An 18,750-nucleotide genomic window follows, 5' to 3' on the forward strand; every position below is an offset into this window, starting at 1 on the left:
TATAACTTCCGGTAGTGCAGCAACGACAAAACAAGCAAAAGTTCATCATTTGAGACATATATGTATATGTACGGAGGGTACCACCACATATCCAGCACCCTGAGACTGTATGCTAGCTGCAAGGATGGAGGCCGAGGACTAGTGAGCATGAGAGCCACTATCCAGGATGAAATATCCAAGATCCATAAGTACATTAATTACAAGACTTCAACAGACAACATCTCAGTGAATGTCTTAGACTATGACGAACAGAAGATGAGGTGCTGGAGGTTCCATCATGGGAGGATAATCTAGCAGGGAAAGATTACATGGAGCGCCATAACCTAGTGGCTGGAATAGTGTCCAGGAACATCTCTACAGAGTATGGGCTGGAAACCCTAAGGTCAAAGAGGGAAACCTCTTCAAAGATGGTAGAGAATGACCGAGCCAAGATCCTGTAGGACTTCCAGATACGGACGGACCGAATGGTAATGGAAGACCAACCAGACATTGTGGTGGTGGGCAAAAAGCAGCGGAAAGCCATTGTGGTTGACAGCAATACCAAGTGACTGCCACGTTAGGAAAAGGGAACTGGGGAAAACCTGGAAGATCAAGGCATCAGTGGTGCCCGTGGTCAGATAAGTCAGCCAGGGTGTCATTTTTTATTTCTTCAAACTGTTAAACCCTTGAAATAAACACAATCTTTAAACCAAACTACGATGTTCCTCTTATATTTGGCGAATTTATGTTTGAATATTTTGCAAAAATATGTTGCGGTGCATGATGGGGTTTTGCATCTAAAGGCTAACGTTTCCTGTCTTACATGCAATATAGAATCCCTAAACGACCTGTAAAAGACTCATTGCAATCTATAAAAACACTTCACAGCAAAAAAAACTGTTCATTTTTTCCACAAAGAACCATGTAGGTCTGGATTGTTTTTTCCCTCTTTGTAGCAAACTCTTATTTTAAAACAATTTTTATGTCAGTGTCAAACATGTCCTCTTTTTTTTCAAACCATTCTTCTGTGGGTGAAAATGGGTGTACTAGGACAAATGTAGAGCATAAGGCAAAAAAATACAAGAATACTCTGATTCAAAGAATCTGCAACTGGGTCAGGTCATTAAACAAATTTACAATATATGCATTAAATCATATATTGTACAAAACCATATAACAGGGATGCAAAATAGATAAAGATTTAAAATATGGACTGAAATCTTTTAAATTGGTTGAGCTAGGGTTTTATTCCATGAGTTAATGGGAAATAAAATATGCTGGTGATAAATTTGAGAATTTGACTCTCATGATGATGCTCAAGCCAGAATCATATAAGTAAATTTACATAAATATGACTATGGCCACTTTTTTTTAGTGTTCAGTGATTATCTCACTCTCTAACTTGAGCATTAAGATTATCAGACATTGATTGGTAAAAAAAAATGTGGCTACTTTAGAGAAATTACTTACATATACTGTAATTTATGAAATCAAAATTACTTTCAAATTTCAAACAGATTACAGCCTCATTCAGACTCATAAAGACAATAGTGTGTTCCTAGAAAACGTTGAGAGGTTGGCCATGAGGCATCACCACAGAGACTGAAACCAAGAACAGCAGTCTGATGAGATAGGGCCAGCTGGCATATGAACAGCAGCAGTCAAAGGTTGGTCCTGCTTCAATGGGCCTATGTAATCTGATAACCCTACCATCTAAAAGCCACTCGCTTTTATTTTTCAACTCATTATTTACCCTGATTCCTAATTATTTGAGATTGAAAAAATTATCTATAATGGTAACAGTTTACTCAGATTACCTGAATCGAAATCTCCATTTGAAATCTAATTTTACAATATATGCATATTCATGTAAAGGAAATATAATGGAAATTGTGCACTTATTAGTACATAAACACCAAAGTAAATCAATGCATTATATCCATTCATTAAGAGTGATATTTTTAGGATCAGCGCTTGCAGCTTGTGAAAACTAATTATCAATTTAGTATATTATTTTACACTTGACTTTTTACATTCATTTTCATTAATGGAAGAGCAGAAGGTGATTAAAACAAGAGAGCTAGTTTAGTCTCTAAAACAGACATGGCTACAGCTTGATGCTAACAGGTTTGTTAGCTGTCAGAGTTCAGTCAGAATTGTGGAGTTTAAAGTCCGAATTGTGAGGAAAAAAAGTCATAATTCTGAGATTAAAGTCAGAATTGTGAGAAAAAGTTAATAATGCTGAGATTTAAGTCACATTTCTGAGAAAAAAAGTCAGAATTTCGAGATTAAAGTCAGATTTCTGAGGGAAAAAAGTCAGAATTCTGAGATTAAAGTCAGAATTGTGAGAAAAAAATTCATAATTCTGAGATTTAAGTCACATTTCTGAGAAAAAAAATCATAATTCTGAGATTAAAGTCACCTTTCTGAGAAAAAAGTCAGAATTCTAAAATTAAAGTCAGAATTGTAAGAAAAAAAACAATAATTCTGAGATTAAAGTCACATTTCTGAGAAAAAAAGGCAGAATTCTGAGATTAAAGTCAGATTTCTGAGAAAAAAAAGTCAGAATTGTGAGATTAAAGTCGAAATTCTGACTTTTTTCTCATATTGAAATAAAATGTAAAAATCAGTTAACTTTTTGAATTTTTTTTCAGTGGCCCAAATCCTCTTCCATACAGAGATAATTCTGGTAGCCTACGTAATTTATTATGTGCTGTGCGTCGCCTCTGCTGTGCCGCCGGTGCATTTTTTAACATTTCTGAATATAATGTTTGAAACAAACGGTTTCATAGAACAACAAAGAAGATAACTGCTACAGAAAATTTAATCTAGCCTTCGTCTGTTTTGTGTTGCGGATCTGCTGCGCCACATTAAGACATAACATCACTTTATCCATGGTTCCCTGGATCACAGTGCTGTCCAACACCGAGTTCACTTCTTTCTCAAAATGATGTAAAAGGTCAAAGTTTTTGAAAGCAACTGCATTCATCATCCCAGCTCTGGAAGAGACAACAGTCTCCTCATCTTCATCTTCATCCTCATCCTCGCTGCGCGCGGCACTGCTATCCGCACCAAACCGCTCTTGTACCTCCAAGTTGTACGCGTAATTTTAAAATTATTTTTGCAGATGTTTACATTTATAAATTGACCAAAAATTAACACTATAAGTGGATTTCTTGACTACTATAAAATTATTTGTACAGAAATAATTCTGTCCCAAGCCTTTTGATTCATATAAGCGTTTTACCACTATAGGCGGATTTCACTGTAATTATAACTGAACTGTCAAATATTGCCACGGGAACCCATTCCTGGAAACGCACCTGCATCAAATTATAATTTCTCTTTTGTATTATTTCTCAGCCAATGCGCATGCGTGAACGGGTCCAACGGGTAAAGTTGAACCCAATTATGAATAACCAGCTTAGGTAAAAACTGTAGATTTCTCTGATTGGATTCATTCAAATTTTTTCTTCTTTTTAAGAAGAATTTAAGAAGCAGATACAGAATGAAGTCAACCTGCACAGGTGAGGCAGCAGATTTCAGCAGCAGAGATGATGAGAAGCGACAAGGCTTTGGTGTTCAGGAGTGGCCAGATGGGTAAAAATATGAGGGCAAATTTGTAGAGGGACTCAAACATGGCAAAGGACGCTACACCTCAAGAAATGGAGAGGTAATGTATAACCAGTTGAGCAGAACCCTCTGCCAGTGTTTCATTCACTTTAACTGAATCTTTTTTTTTTTTTTTTTAGTACTATGAGGGCTTTTTCTACAAGGACTTTAAGCATGGGGACGCAGTGTACTGCTGGCCCACAGGTCACACGTTTACTGGTAAGTTCTACCTGAACAGGAAGGAAGGATATGGTCATTTCAGCTTTCCAGGTGGAGCCGTTTTCCAGGTGAGCGTCTAGCACTGTTGCCAGGGTTACATCAATAGTACTACAATCTGCAAAAGTGAACAAGCAATGAAAAAATTTTCTCCTTCCACATACTCAGGGTTTGTATCACAGGGACCAGAGGTTTGGTCCTGGAGTGTTCACTTATCCAGATAGGAGGCAGGATGTGGGCCTCTGGCATGGCCAGCGCCTGCTAAAGCTCTGCTCCTCTTTGGAAATTGGCTTTAGCTTGCAACATTTCCCAGAATATGCTGCCTTAATGAAACCTCATGTCAACGAAGCTTTGATTCAGGTAGGTAGTGAGATGTTGCTACAGTACATATCTGCAGTGTTTTTAATTATATCACATTTACTGTATTCCGTAAAAGTAAAAAAAACGGAATGACTATGACCTGGATGACTGGGAATCTTCATCAGCACACATTCACCAATTGGTTTGGATTCACTATTTAAAATGTTTTATGGTCCTTTACACAATAAACAAGTTAAAAGATTTGGTTTTAGTTAGAGAAAGTGATGGCAGAGTGGGTTAGAACAGTGCGCTTGTGCTCTGTACCTGGTTTGATCCCCACAGCCTCCACTCTGGGTTACTGAGCAAAATCATCAACCCCCACACTGCTCCCCGGGCGCCGCACAATGGTAGCCCACTGCTTCCTAAGGGGATGGGTTAACTGCAGAGAGTGAATTGCTTCGTACTTGTGACAATGTAATGACAATAAAGTTGAATTCTCTTCTAGTCCATTTACAGTTCATACAATTCCTTATACTCCAGGTCAAAATATGATCAAACTACTTTCCTGCACCTCTGAGTTTAAATTTTAAATCATTAACATTAATGTAAATAATATGCTACTTATTAAAAATCACCCCATCTATTTTAGTATAAGAGGCTAATTTTATTTGATTGACTGTAGTTGTTATTGAAAGTATATCAAATTTACTAATGATTTCCTGTCTCATGCTAAATATAAGTTGTAAATTGTTAACTTTTAATGGAATCCACCTTCATTCATAACCAATTCTTAGGTTTCTGAACATTTTTACAAATTAAAGACTTAATTTTTGTAAATAGTTTTTTAAGTAGATATTACAGGTTTTAATATAAGTTAACATAGTTTATAAATCTTTCTATGGGGGTAATAAATGTGTCCAGTTACTGTATGCCTAAATGCCTATTTACCTCTGCTCTGTCTTTACTAGGCTGACAGTCATGCAAATGGTTTATTGTCAGAACCACTGGAAGGCTTTCAGGTAAATTACTGCAGTCAACTCTGTTAGCTTTTGAACAAACGGCTTCCAAATCACTTTACTTCCCCTTCATCTCAGGTGGGCATAGATAAAGATCTGCTGTTAGACGAGAGCTTCATCCTTCCGCCTGGCATTGAGCGATATTCTATTGATGGTGACCATTTGCCACTTCCTCCTGGCCGCAGAAAAGAGTTAGATCGACTCTTTCACGGAGAGCTGTGGGAGCAAGATGCTCCTTCATACCAAGGATATGAAAGGGAGCCTCTCTCTGCTCTCCCCTTACACGCCCACATGCAGGCTCACATACACAGACACAGGTTAGACATGTTTGGAGTTGAGTGTAGAGTCAGCTTTGTACTGAGAGGGGGGAAAAAAACAGGTTTATCTGAGATATATGTATTTTTCAGATTGCAGGCTGAAAATATTGGCTGGGACGTTGCAGCTGTCCTCTCTATGAACAGGGATAACTTTGGACCCAAAGGACCTCTGGAAGTCAGTTCAGAACAGTTGATTCAGCACAGCTTCAGAGGGGACCTGAGGGCTGTGTCACAGATCTTTCTGACGGACTCGGTCTGTCCGGATGTAGCTGATTCCCAAGGACAAACCGCACTGATTGCTGCAACTGTAACATTTCTCAACTTGAACTTTCCTCCCCTCCATATGTTGCCATACTCAGTTTATAGTCCTCAATAACCACTTTGTGTGTTTTTTTGGGTTTTTTTGTATCTTTGTCAGATAAACTGCCATAATGAAGTGATCCATCGTTTGTTGGATATAGGTGCTAATATTGACCAGCTGAACAGTGAAGGAATGTCAGCTCTGGCTGTGTGCCATGTCCTCTACTATCCCTTTCAGTCTCTGCACACAACTTTGATTCATCCACCTACCAGAGCTCAGGTAAGAAAAAGCCGTGTTTATCTCATAGATAATAAAATATATTGCAAATGTATTCAACCTCATTTTATCCAATACCCTTTAATGAAATCCAGAACAAGCAATAAGAGGGGCTGAATAAAAAAACTATTTAGTCCTTGTATTTATTGATCTTTTTTTTAACTTCCTTTACAATTAGGCCCTTTTTTTTTTTTGTTCACTTATTGCATGAGATCCTCCAGAAATGCACTTAGGAGGAAAAACTGTTTGAGGTGTAAATATATTTACAGGGTACTGTGTATTTGAAAATCTGAAGTAAATTAAGAGAAATAGGAGAAGTAATTATTTAGTTACTCAAGGTTTTTCATGTTTTTTCCAGAGACTGGAAAAAGCCCATCTGTTGTGTTTTTTAATCATATCTTTAATGTGTTGTTAGGTGTTGACGTTTCCACCTTGTGAGAATAGAGCTCAAAACAACCAGGCCGACGTCACATTGGAGACACAGGTCCTTAACAAAGAGCCTCAGGCTAAACACACGAATATGATGGATGAAAACATAGTCAGCCAGCCCTCTAAGCTGTAAGGATTCATGTACACAATCACATTTTTTAGAAAAAAACATAAAATGTTAGATTTTTTACTGTTTAAAAGCTTTTTAAAACTGTAGCTCCGTAATTATTGTCTTTCTAGGGCATCTGAAGAACTACCTGTGCACTTCTCACATGGCCGCATTGAAGAGGTCACTTCAGACCCTGATCACCTCTGTGAGAAGGAGAGACCAGAGAAAGGAGAAGATGAAAGCTACGAGGACAGACAAAAAGTCCACTCAGTCCATAACTATGACATCGCCGTAACAGAAGGAATGCTGCAGCACTCAGCTAAGGCACTGAGTCGACCTCAACAGTGTGGCTTGAAGGAGACAGCTTGCAAAATGGCTGCCATGCAAATCGAGTAAGATCCATTTCTCCTTCACTTGCTGTTTCTTTTATCTTTTCTTTCTAACAATGATAATTATGTGCTGTGTGTTGGGCCAGGCGCCATGCGCGATTAGACACCCTGAAGCTTCTGCTGGACCGTGGAGCTGGCCCTAATCTTTGCAGGGTCCCCATGCCAGTTCTCTTTTTAGCCACCATGGCGGGGGATGCTGAAGTAATCAGAAAACTGCTCCTCTGTGGAGCTCGCACTGATATTCCTTTACAAACAGAGGTAGGAATCCTCCCTGTGAATCCTCAGTTTAGAGAAATTCTGAAATTGAATCGGTATGCCAAAAATAACGCAAAAGCACAAAAAAGAAAAACTAAAGGCATCGTCCATGTTTAATGATATCCTTACTTTTCCCTAACCTATTGTTGCTTCTTTCTGTATGTCTGCCTCAGCAGATGTCTGCTTACACTGAGCCTGGTTCTGCTGGAGGTTTCTTTCTGTTAAAAGAGAGTTTTCCTCTCCACTGTCTCCACAAGCATGCTTGTTGTGGGGTATTGCTGTAGAGTCAATGCAATCAACTGGTTTTGAAATTTGAACCAATCTGACTTTATGATCTGGTTGAATGATCTCTGTAAAGTGTCTTGAATGAATCAATCAATCTTTATTGTCAACTACGATTTACATTGCAATCGAAATTTCAGTTTCAGTAGAAACCGTTCATCACAATACATAACATAGATGTGTTGTGAATTAGAGCTATGTAAATAAACTGAGTTAAATTGAGCTGTGAAGTTTGGATAATTCCCAGGTTTCTTACCATTTTTACATTCACAGTTAGAAAGATGGAGTTTCCAAAGTTTCTAAAATAGATCTAGGAAATTAAATAACCAAAGTGAAAAAAGGCCACTTAGTTTTATTCTGCTCAACAGATATTTGATCATTTTAACATCTCAATCTTTGTTTTTTCAGAAATGTCAGAAAAACAAAAATACCACCATCACCAACATAAAGCTCTAGAACAGTTCAGTCCTCAACTACCAATTCAATTCATTTTAATTTTATAGCACGTATTCACAACATATGTAATCTCAAGGCACTTTGCTGAGACAATTTAACCAACAAGCCCCACTGCTCTGCCTGTTTTAGATGATTATATGAGCTCCTCAGCTGCCATCAAGAGCTGCAGAAGCCTGTTGATCATCCCTTCATACAAGTGATGTGTGTGACACAAAGGTGTTACCTAAAACTTGCAGGACAGTGGTGCTTGAAGACCAGGATTGAGAACCACTGCTCTATAGTTTGCTAAAAGATACACAGGGATTTCATCTTGAACTGTGTTCATTTAACATTTTGGATTGATGCCTCCTCCTTACTGTTAGGTACAGTGCAGGATCTGTGATGCTTAGCAGATGTTTCTCTATTAAAGGCTTCTGGCTTGTTTGAGCAAATGGCATCAGAAACTAAAATACCATGAAATAGCAGATACAAAAAACAAACAAACAAGCATAAACTCAGTGGCCTTTACTAGAAAGTCACTAAATATACAGCCTAATCAGAAAATAAATTCAATTTTTTCCTTAGTTACTACAGCCATTAAGCTGCTAATATAAAAGCCATTTTATTTATCCGTAGGAGAAAGGTTTTTATCCCCTCCATGCTGCTGCTGCATTGCCCGGTTCTAAAGGTCCAGAGGTCACTGAGCTCCTTCTGCATGCTATCACCGACCCAGACGCTCAAGCATGTGACCAACATGAGATCTATGCACCAAATGTGGTAAATTTTTATTCACACACTAAAGCATATCATTATATATATATATATATATATATATATATATATATATATATATATATATTTCTATAAAAACAGAGGTTGATATCCAACTGTTTGTTTTGATTTGTGACAGATCTCCATGAAGGATAACGAAGACCAGGACTCTGGATTGAACCTGCATCTGACAGAGGGGGGTCGAACGGCTCTGCACATAGCCTGCCAGAGAGAGAGTGACTACTTGGTCAGTAGGCATAGTTCACACATTCGTAGCTGTACACATCCTTATCCATAGGAAATGTAAAAGTCATATAATCTCTCTATAGTGAATTCAGCTTCTGACACCACTGGCTCCTGAAGTTACTGACTTGTTTGATGAAAACCAAAGTTGATTTGGGTTTAATGTGATATTGATTGTTTTTGGAACAGACTCATTTGAGTTTGTGGTTTATGTTTTGTTTATTGGCTGTGAAACAAGGTATTTAACTCCTTACATATTCTTCCTGTTATTGCTTATTTGGTGCATTGAGATGTTTCAGATTATAAAACATTTTTTTATTCAAAGCCCTAAAAACGGTTATATTAAGCCATTTTATGTCTTTGAAAACAAGAGTAAGAACCATTATTAACAATTGGGAAAACTGAAGAGTCTTACCTCGAGTTTTTCCTTCCTGCCATAAGTAATCCAGGAGTGCAGGAAGTCGTAAAAAAAACCCTGATATGGTGAAGTAATGTTGGATTTGGATTTGTTTTTTTTTGTTGTTGTTGTTTTGTTTTTTTGTTTTTAAAGATTGAATCATTATTGAAAAATGTTAAGAATAATCTATATTATTAAAATTAACCCCAGTTTACTATTCAAATGTTTTTGAAGATCACACCACTTCACATGATATTTACTTCAATTGTTTTCTAAACGTCTGTTGTTTTCATTATGTTGCCTACCGCTCCCTTCATTTAAGCACATCAACAAGGATTTGCTTAGTGAATATACATGACATCCTTCCTTTCTGTGCATCTGCAGAATGCCTGTAAGGTGGTGGCCCTTCTGCTCTCTCACAGAGCCAGAACAGATCTCCTCTGGAGTGGACACTCACCTCTCTCTTTGGCTATTTCCAGTGGCAATGACTTGGTACAGACTCCCTTTATTAAGTGCATTACTTGTTAAAAAAATATTTGTAGCATACATCATGCACACTAAAACTTCCCTCTTTTCTGTTCTCAGGCAGTGGATGAGCTCTTAAAGGGAGGCGCAGATCCTAATTTACCTTTGGGCAACAGAGTGGGCAGTGCCCTCTGCACCCTCGCCAACTTCAGCTACCCTTTATGTGGCAACAGAATTAAGCTGGTAAATGCAATAAGACAGATATATCATACTGTAAATGCAAATCAGCATTTATTTATGATTTTATGCCACAGGCTTTTAATCCACTATAGAGTGACCTGTAATAAAACTGCAATTTTTTCCAACTTTAACATTTTTTGGCTAGACATTTCAGAACCTACCAGCCTACCAGTCAAAACTACCCTCCCTTACATGCATCCATTAACCAACATAATTACATAAATGAAGAAAAAACTGTAAAAGTTCACCAAAATTCATAGTCAACAGCTTCTTTTTTTTTTTAAACAGTGTCCTGTCTGGCAATGGGGCAATAAGAATAATTGTCTTGATGCCAAAAAAAAGCCCAACAGATTTTACTTTCACAAGTGGAGCAGTAGGGCAATTGCCATAGTGTTCCGTTTGTTTCATGCATATAAATTGCTTTATTATATTTATGCAGGGAGTTTTACAGATTATATGGCCACTGCAATGTAAGTAGAACAGAAGAGGAAAAAACAGAAAAAAAGGAGAAAAGTTGAAAGAAAGACGAGATAAAAGGGAGATAATGATAAAACATTTTCAGTCTGCTTCATCACCTGCAAAGAGATGAAAAAAGAACAGCAAAACCAACAGATATGGTACGAGTCATACAATAAAGTAACACCTAGATACTATGAAGTAGTATTATTTAATCTGACATGTACTCTGTGTTACCTGAAGATAATAGTCAACAGCTTAATTGCAGGCAACAATGTTAGCCATATTTGTTTGAGATCCAGAAAATTAAACATTCAGTCATGTACAGCAGTTGCTAGCTGTGGCTAACAATCAAGTGTAACCTTTAGAGGCATTGCAGTTTGGTTTGTCAGAAGCACCAGCAGGGTGGCTTTTTTCCTCCTTTTTAAACTACGTCAGACATAGTGTCATATTCTTTGCTTTATTTGGTGGCGAAAATGGCAGCAAGAAAAGTTAGAGCAAAAAAGGACCCAAACTCATCTTGTCATCACGCATCATGATCAGGGAGGTAAACAACATTTCTAAAGCTGTCTGTTAGAGAACGGCAACTAAAAGAAATGGTCAAAATATCAGGGCTGACCAAGTCTAAACAACCATGATATTTGCAAGCTTTAACAAGGTTGATCTAGCATTAAACAAACCAGAAATGTATGGAAGAGCTTCTCATTCTCCTTATAAGTATCTGAGATTCTATCAAAAATGAGAATTCATCATCATTGGTTTTTTTTTTCTTGGCAAAATAAAAATCAATTACCAGATTCAAAATTTCATTTTCATGACTAAATCCTATAGAAAATATGTGATGCAACCTGAAGAAAACACCAAAGACTGTGGGCAGAGCCATAACCTGCATCTCTAAATGATAGTTTAGGAGTGCCAATAAATGGGGAACCATAGGTTTTACATTTTCCCTGTGCTTGCACTCAGGTTTCCTCCCACAGTCCCTAAAATGAATGTAATTACTCTAAAATCCTGTCTGTTAATGTAGGCATATGTTGTGTTGTTTTTGGTGTCTTCTTGTTGCTCTGTGATGTTTTCCAACCTGTCCAAAGGTTACTTGACTTTTTGCCTAATGGCCATTTGAGATTGGCTAATAAGTGTAGCTGCTGTAAAACAGTTTCTTGATATATTTTAAACTATGCTGTTTTTAAATATAAAGCAGAAGCATTAGTATTCGAATTTCTTTTTTAATGACTGACATCTAATTGTTTGTTTATAGTTAAAGAAGTTGGCCAAAGCTGGTGCTAATGTCTCAATGCCAATTAGAGTGGGCAAATGGGTGGGAACGGCTGTTGACTTTGCACACTACTCCGTCCAACAGGTAAATTAGTTTAGTTGGTCATATTATATACTGCATAGTAATATTTTACAACTATTATCTATTTGGTAATGGAGAGCAAAGTAAATAAGACTGTGGTTTGCATAAGCCTCTGTCTGATTTTTTTTTTATGTTATACTGTAGGATCAATGTAGGATTCGTGGTATTTCAATCTTAAACAGAGGGGAGAGGAAATTATTGGATGCACGGCGCCACCTGCTTGATCAAATGACCAGTCTATTTAGAATGACTATTCGGACGGGTAAGAAACATCTTTTACTCAATAGTAACTCAACATTTGAATTCTTTTTTTGCATTACTGTTATGATTTATACTTAACCTCAAATGTTTAGTTCTCTCAAAAAATTTTTAAAACATTGATGCCTTTTTATCATCCCTTTTATCTCCTCTTCTTCTTCATCATCTTTTCTCCTTTTTTCCTGTTTTTCCTTTCCAGTTCTACTTTCCCATTGCAGTGTCCATAAAGATCTGTAATCTTTTTATATGCATAAATCAAGCGGAACACTATGGCGAAAGCCGTTCTGCTCTACTTGTGAAAGCAAAATCTGTTGGGTTGTTTTTGGCATCAAGACAGTTATTCTTATTGCCACATTGCCAGACAGGACACTGAAAAAAAGAGAAGAAAAAAAAACATTAATCTAGTTTTATGCTTCTGCATTGTTCTGCATTTTCTGCAAAAATATTCCCACAACTTTGATGTCAAAATAATGCATTTCTAGAGCTGTCAAAAAATATTATTTCAGATGTCCTATTTTTTTTGTCTATATTCTCATTGGTAAACTTCAGTCTGTCTTTCTCTTGATGTACTGAAATGCTCTTTTAATGTCAATCAATAAACAAGCTTGTTTTAAATCCTATGATGACATTTAAGGAGCTTGTCAGAGTTTTCAGAATAAACTTGCATGTTTTGTAGCTCCTTTACAGTCTATATTTCCTCTACCTCTAAACACACTTTAATTTTACTTGAACTTTCATTACATTCATATGTGATATAAAATATCCAAACTGTCAAAGTTGTTTTTTTTATATACAATTTTTACTTGTTTTCTATGGTATATTTGAATGGTTAATTAAACTCTTATAAACCCCACAGTTTATAAGAGTGATGTGTCCTTAGACAGTCCAGCACACGGTTCTGAAGGAAAATCAGAGGCAGCAAAATCTCACAAGTAGGCATTCTACCATCTTATGCTTCTGGCTTTGTTCATATATATATAACCTTTCTACCTCCATTTCACAAACCTGTGTTTGTATATCTGACCTCAGGCAGCCAGTGCTTAAGTTCTGCTGTCACTGCGGTCTCTCTGCTTCTGTCAAGCTGACTGCTTGTTGCCGTTGCCTTAAGGTTTTCTTCTGCTCCATGGCATGGCAAGAGAAAACATGGGTTGAAAGGCACATGAAGAAGTGCTTTAAGATGTCAGGTGGGAATCAGCAGATCTTCTCCCAACAACCAAAGCCCAGAAAAACCTAAACAGGAACAGAAAATTAGAAGCAGAAATTTGGTGCAAACCTAAATGTATATGAAACCTGGTTTGGAGTCTTAGGTTCAGTTTGTAAAATTTTCACTTGACTTTTTCTATAAATGCTGCTCATATCACCACAGAGTGCGTTGTGTTTAAAAACACAAAGAGGCTCCAGACCCACCACGTTTAAATAATATTTAAAATAACTTATGAAAAAACTGATGTTGCTTTTTTTACCCACAATTTATTTTTCCATTTTATTATTTCTAATAAACACTTTGAGTTTGGAAAAAACAAGTTGTAAGAACTCTTTTTTATTTTTTTAAGGCTTCAGCTTGTGAAGCTCAGTCGCTGTATCCTTTACAATAGATGATAAGTTTTGTTTTATTTTTCTTCTCATTTTAACTACAGAGAGTGAACTTGAAGCTGTGCTAGACTGAAATCATTAGCAAAAGTTCAAAACTGCATCCCAGTTGATTTGACTTAGTGAGACATTTTCAAAATACTTTTAACTGTAAAAGTAGTCAAAAGCAACTTGACACTGCCATGGCTTTCTATATTTAGAAAGCCCTCTTCTGGACCAACTCACAATCTGATAATAAGTACACTGAAAAAAACAATTCATAAGATTAACTTCAAAAATATATTGTAAGTATTTGTATGCAAATAATTTAAGTAAAATTTTATTCTCCAGTATCAAGTAACTCATTCTTGGCAGTAAATTTAACTTTTCATAAGACATAACAGTTGTGGAGATATTAAGTAATATTTGCTCAATTACATCCAAGTTGTAAGTTAGATTTATTTAAACGAAGTAAAGTGTACTTGTTTTTCATAGGCACAAACAACCATTCATGCACACAGTCACACCTTAGGAGAATTTAAGCCAATTAACCTAACAGTCGTGTTTTTGGACTGTGGGAGGAAGCCTTCTTGCTGCATTCGGCAGGGCTACCCACTGCTCCACTGAGCAGCCCTTTAACTGATATCTTACTTTTCAAATATGCAATAAAAAATTTACAACCCTCTGAAACTCTCAGTAAAACATTCCTTACTGTTTCTGTAACATTCATTACAGAAATATACTTATATGTAAGATAAAGAATATTTAACTTACACAAACATGCTCAAAACAACTCATGGGCGAGGGTCAGAACACAAACAGCCACTTACACATTTAGCAGTGCTGTAAATATTATGTATTTCTCTAATTAAATGAAAAAAGCATGCACAAATATAGCATTAATAGTAAAAGTGCACTATGTTGTACTGCATTAGAATTTGTACCAAAAAAAAGGGTTTGTATGACTTGTAAACAACAAATACAGAGTAGATCATATTCAACACAACACAGGTCTGGTAATATAGTCCCTTCTCAAATATGTGATAAAAATGTTACAAGCCTACAGAATGAAACTGTGCAGTTTCAACATTTAACCAGAATCAGAAATACTTTAATAATCCCAGAGGGAAATTACTTAAACCAGTCATTCAGACTAGTGAACTTTTAAGAATGCAATTAAAACACTAATGAAGGAAAATCAACACAAATAAAAATTAACAGCTTAAACTGTCTAAAGCAGAGGTCTTCAACAGGGGGGCCGCGACCCCTAGGGGGTCCACAGAGGTACTGCATGGGGGTTGCGAAAGATTTAGTTGATTAAGATTTTCTTTCATATTCCCCCCTGCAATTGTTTCCACTAATTGCAATGTCTTTAAAACACACTGTAGTAGATAAATGTAGGCAGAAGATGTCTTTCATTCAACGATGCACACATTCAGCGATACCCAGAAGCTCTTTCAAGCTGGGCACCATTTCATTCACAACACCTGTCCCACCAACCAGGAATCAGAATCAGGAATACTCTAATAATCCAAATATAACATAATTTCATACGATATATATAATTAGGGGGTCCCCATTCCATCTCGCCATCAGTTCGGGGGTCCTTGGCCTAGAAAACGTTGAAGACCTCTGGTCTAAAGAATAAAATCTCTACTAGATATCTGAATAAAGGTATCTGTTATATTTTGCAAAATAACATGTACCTTATTTGGCAAAAAATAAAAAAACATTAATGACAGGCAACCTTCCTCTAAGATTAACTGGAACTCACTGCTAATTCTTGGCATTTGATGCCACATTTTCCAACCCTAAAAGTTATGAATGCATTTAGGAAAGCAACTTCATCTTCGGGGTGTTCATTTTTGGGGTCAGTTTAAATCCATCCAACTCTAGGAAAAGTTTTTGGAAGACTTCAAAAGTGGGAGGGTATGATGTTCAGGGCATATATCAGTCCCATTAGCAGCAAGCAGGCTTTTGCAGCACTACTGCACCCTGCCAAAAGGACGGTCGTTGGGACTACCTCCTGCTCTGTGTGTGTTCCTGTAACGTCTGGACTCGGATCAGAATCAGTCTGCTATGAGCTGCAGTGCGCAGGCGTTTCAAAACGTTACCCTTTTACAGTAAAGTTTATGTAGTATGTTTAGGTTTTTGGACAGTACATACTGCTATTAAACATTTAAATGGTATAAGGAACTCTAAGTAAAACTTACTCTTTCTCCAAAAATAATGTATAACATTAAAAAAAGGTTTAATTTTACTTCAGAAACTCTGAAGTTTTTACTGAAGCATAACAATACAGAGTAGAAATTATGATGAATACTCTAATAGAGTTTACTGTACCAAAAAGTCTCTTTTTTCAGTGTACAGGTACAGATCAGAAAGGTCAGCTGCATATGCGCCAAAGCTTTGTCGTTATGGGTTCACCAATATCTAACAAATAACTGGAGCAGTTTAAATCCCCCAATAGACGGGTATAACACCAACAGGGTATAGGTAGATCAGTATGCCTATAGCAAAAGAATACACAGAAATCTAAGATTAAACCATATTTTCTATCTACTAATTTTTTTCTAGTTCTAAAAAATTTTTGGGTTTAATATAGTTCTGCTTTCACTGAAATTATTCATTTATCTTAAATGATCATTTTAGCTCTTTGTAAATCCAAATATTTCAGGTGTCTTCATGCTTTGGTTAAAATCTTATGTAATCTGCCAATGAATTGCATGGTCATCAACCTCCAAGGCGTGTTTTACAAGAGAGGGTGGAAGCTGCAGCCCTGCATTTATATTTGCATCGTAATCATTGTGCAAACAGAGATGGGTGTGGAGCAGGTCAGAGTAGCAAGCTTTAATATAGAAAATAGCAGGGTAAAACAATTGACTTTATTGATTGACTTCTGTGTCAGTTGTTTTTGTTTTATCCTGTTGCCTTTTTTTTCTTTTTATAAAGTGAAACTATGAGGCGATATGATGTTTCTTTCTTCCCACCGCTGCTTCTGATCTTTAAGCTTCCCGCAGTAGGAAGGCTCTTTCCTTCCACCACTACTTTAACCTTTACATTTCCTGATGATTACCCACCCTTCTCTCCTCCCTCCCTCCTTCACTCTCATCTGCAGCTGGCTGACTCAACCACAGGTAACAAGATGGGGACATTTGTCCAATTAAGTAATTTCCTTTTTCCTATTTGGCTTCACTTAGTGATCGTCTCACTGAAAGCACTATGGTGCTTTCTCCTGAATACAATTTCTGGGAGATGAGGCCCTGAAACACCTTGACATCCACACTCTGTTGGAGATTCCTCCTGTTCAATGAAAGACTCATCAGGCTAACAAAAAATAAGTAATTTAGGGCCTTCAGTTGCAGATGATAATAAATCCACTCATCTTTTAACATCAGATGTGCCTTTAACATCTCAAGATGCAGCGCATGGTTCAGACTTGACAGATTTATCTTGAAGGCAAACTGTATCTCAATCTGTTTTCACTGACTTTAAAAAAAAAAAAGCCAATAAGTCATCTTAAGTAAAGCAAATACCTCTGCTGTGGTATCACTTCCCACAGGCTCCTCAAACCCATTAAATCCAATTGAGAAAGAATCATGCATACAAATCCTGCACACATATACCCCTTCAAGCAAAACAACAGAGATACTTAATACTAAACTACATCTCAGTTGCTTCTGTCTCAGATTTTGATCCATGATGCAAAGCAGAAACAGAAGGTGTTTGCTTCCACACCAACTACATCAGTGTATATACAGTATGAACATAGAAAGGAGCCAGCTGAGATCCAAACCTGTGACTTCAGAGGAAAAGCACTGACGTCTAATCCACCTTAATACACTACAGACATGTGAATAAACCATGTTAAATAAAAAGATAAAGGTGTTGTCTAGTTCATATTTTTGAGACACATTATTCCTTTGTCTTTATTAGTACCTATGTGTGATTTTTTTATTCAGCATACAGTAGATACTTTTCTACTTGTCCTCTAAAACTCTAGTTTCTCACAGAAGATGACTTCAGTTCTTCATATATCAAATCACTTGACTGTTGGTGCAAAGGTTCACATAAACATAAGCAGAATCAGATATAATACCCTTACTTTTGGTTTATACTGTTAACAGAGGTGTCAAAAGTACTCACGTCCTTCACTTATGTAATAAAAATACAGACAACTGTTTAAAAAGGTTTTGGTAAAAGTCAAAGTACCTATTGAGATGCTTTACTTAAGTAAAAGTAAATAAGTACAGTTTTTTTTCATTGCACTTAAATAAAGAAGTAAAAGTTTTTACTTGAAATATACTAATGTGACTATTTATTTAAAATAAGATATGCACAATAAATAGATGAATTTTAATCTTCTACTCACTGCATTGATGTAGATAACATAATAATGGTGAATTTTTTCTTTAAGTTTAAAAAGCATCAGATAGTATAGCTTAAACTGAAAATCCTACATCAGCATTTAATTTTGTTTTAAAGCTATGGTTATCATAGCATTAAAGTTGCAAACTACATTGAATTACAACACTATAAACATCCATCCATCCATTATCTGACATACTCGTCCCAATTGGGGTCACAAGGGGTGATGGTGCCTATCTCCAGCAGTCAATCGGCGAGAGGCAGGGTACACCCTGGACAGGTTGCCAGTCCATCACAGGGCAACCAACCATTCATGGACACACTCACACCTAAGGACAATTTAGAGAAGCCAATTAACCTAACAGTCATGTTTTTTGGACTGTGGGAGGAAGCCAGAGTACCTAGAGAGAACCCACACATGTTCAGGGAGAACATGCAAACTCCATGCAGAAAGACCCTGGGCCGGGAATGGAACCCAGAACCTTCTTGCTACAAGTCAGCAGTGCTACCCACTGTGCCACTGAGCAGCCCACAAAATGAACATTTAAATTTAAAATATACTAAAGGGGAAATGTTTTGTGTGTCAGAATTTAGTATACTATCTGTAATGTTTCTTTAGCATCCTGTCTTTATCCATGTTACAGCTCTAAGGCCATGTCATTATCAGTGTAGAAGTAAGGAGTCAGTTTGGAGGAAAAAAAAAAGTCCAA

At 36.8% G+C, this 18,750-nt stretch overlaps 1 protein-coding gene across 1 annotated transcript; it reads left to right on the forward strand.

The window, feature by feature from the left end:
• The first annotated feature begins 60 nt into the window (after window positions 1-60).
• ankmy1 (ankyrin repeat and MYND domain containing 1) lies at window positions 61-13,565 on the forward strand. The gene is given in 21 exon segments (XM_038295037.1): window positions 61-260; window positions 2,977-3,082; window positions 3,343-3,372; window positions 3,464-3,652; window positions 3,732-3,878; window positions 3,976-4,167; window positions 5,076-5,126; window positions 5,202-5,440; window positions 5,531-5,747; window positions 5,859-6,020; window positions 6,433-6,575; window positions 6,687-6,947; window positions 7,031-7,202; window positions 8,553-8,693; window positions 8,827-8,934; window positions 9,712-9,819; window positions 9,913-10,035; window positions 11,747-11,848; window positions 11,990-12,107; window positions 12,960-13,043; window positions 13,045-13,565. Coding segments are annotated over 21 exon segments (3,186 nt in total). The 3' UTR covers window positions 13,338-13,565.
• Window positions 13,566-18,750: the final 5,185 nt, after the last annotated feature.

This window comes from Cyprinodon tularosa, unplaced genomic scaffold (genome assembly GCF_016077235.1).
Source record: "Cyprinodon tularosa strain WSP-4 unplaced genomic scaffold, ASM1607723v1 ctg35, whole genome shotgun sequence".
Lineage (NCBI taxonomy): Eukaryota > Metazoa > Chordata > Actinopteri > Cyprinodontiformes > Cyprinodontidae > Cyprinodon > Cyprinodon tularosa.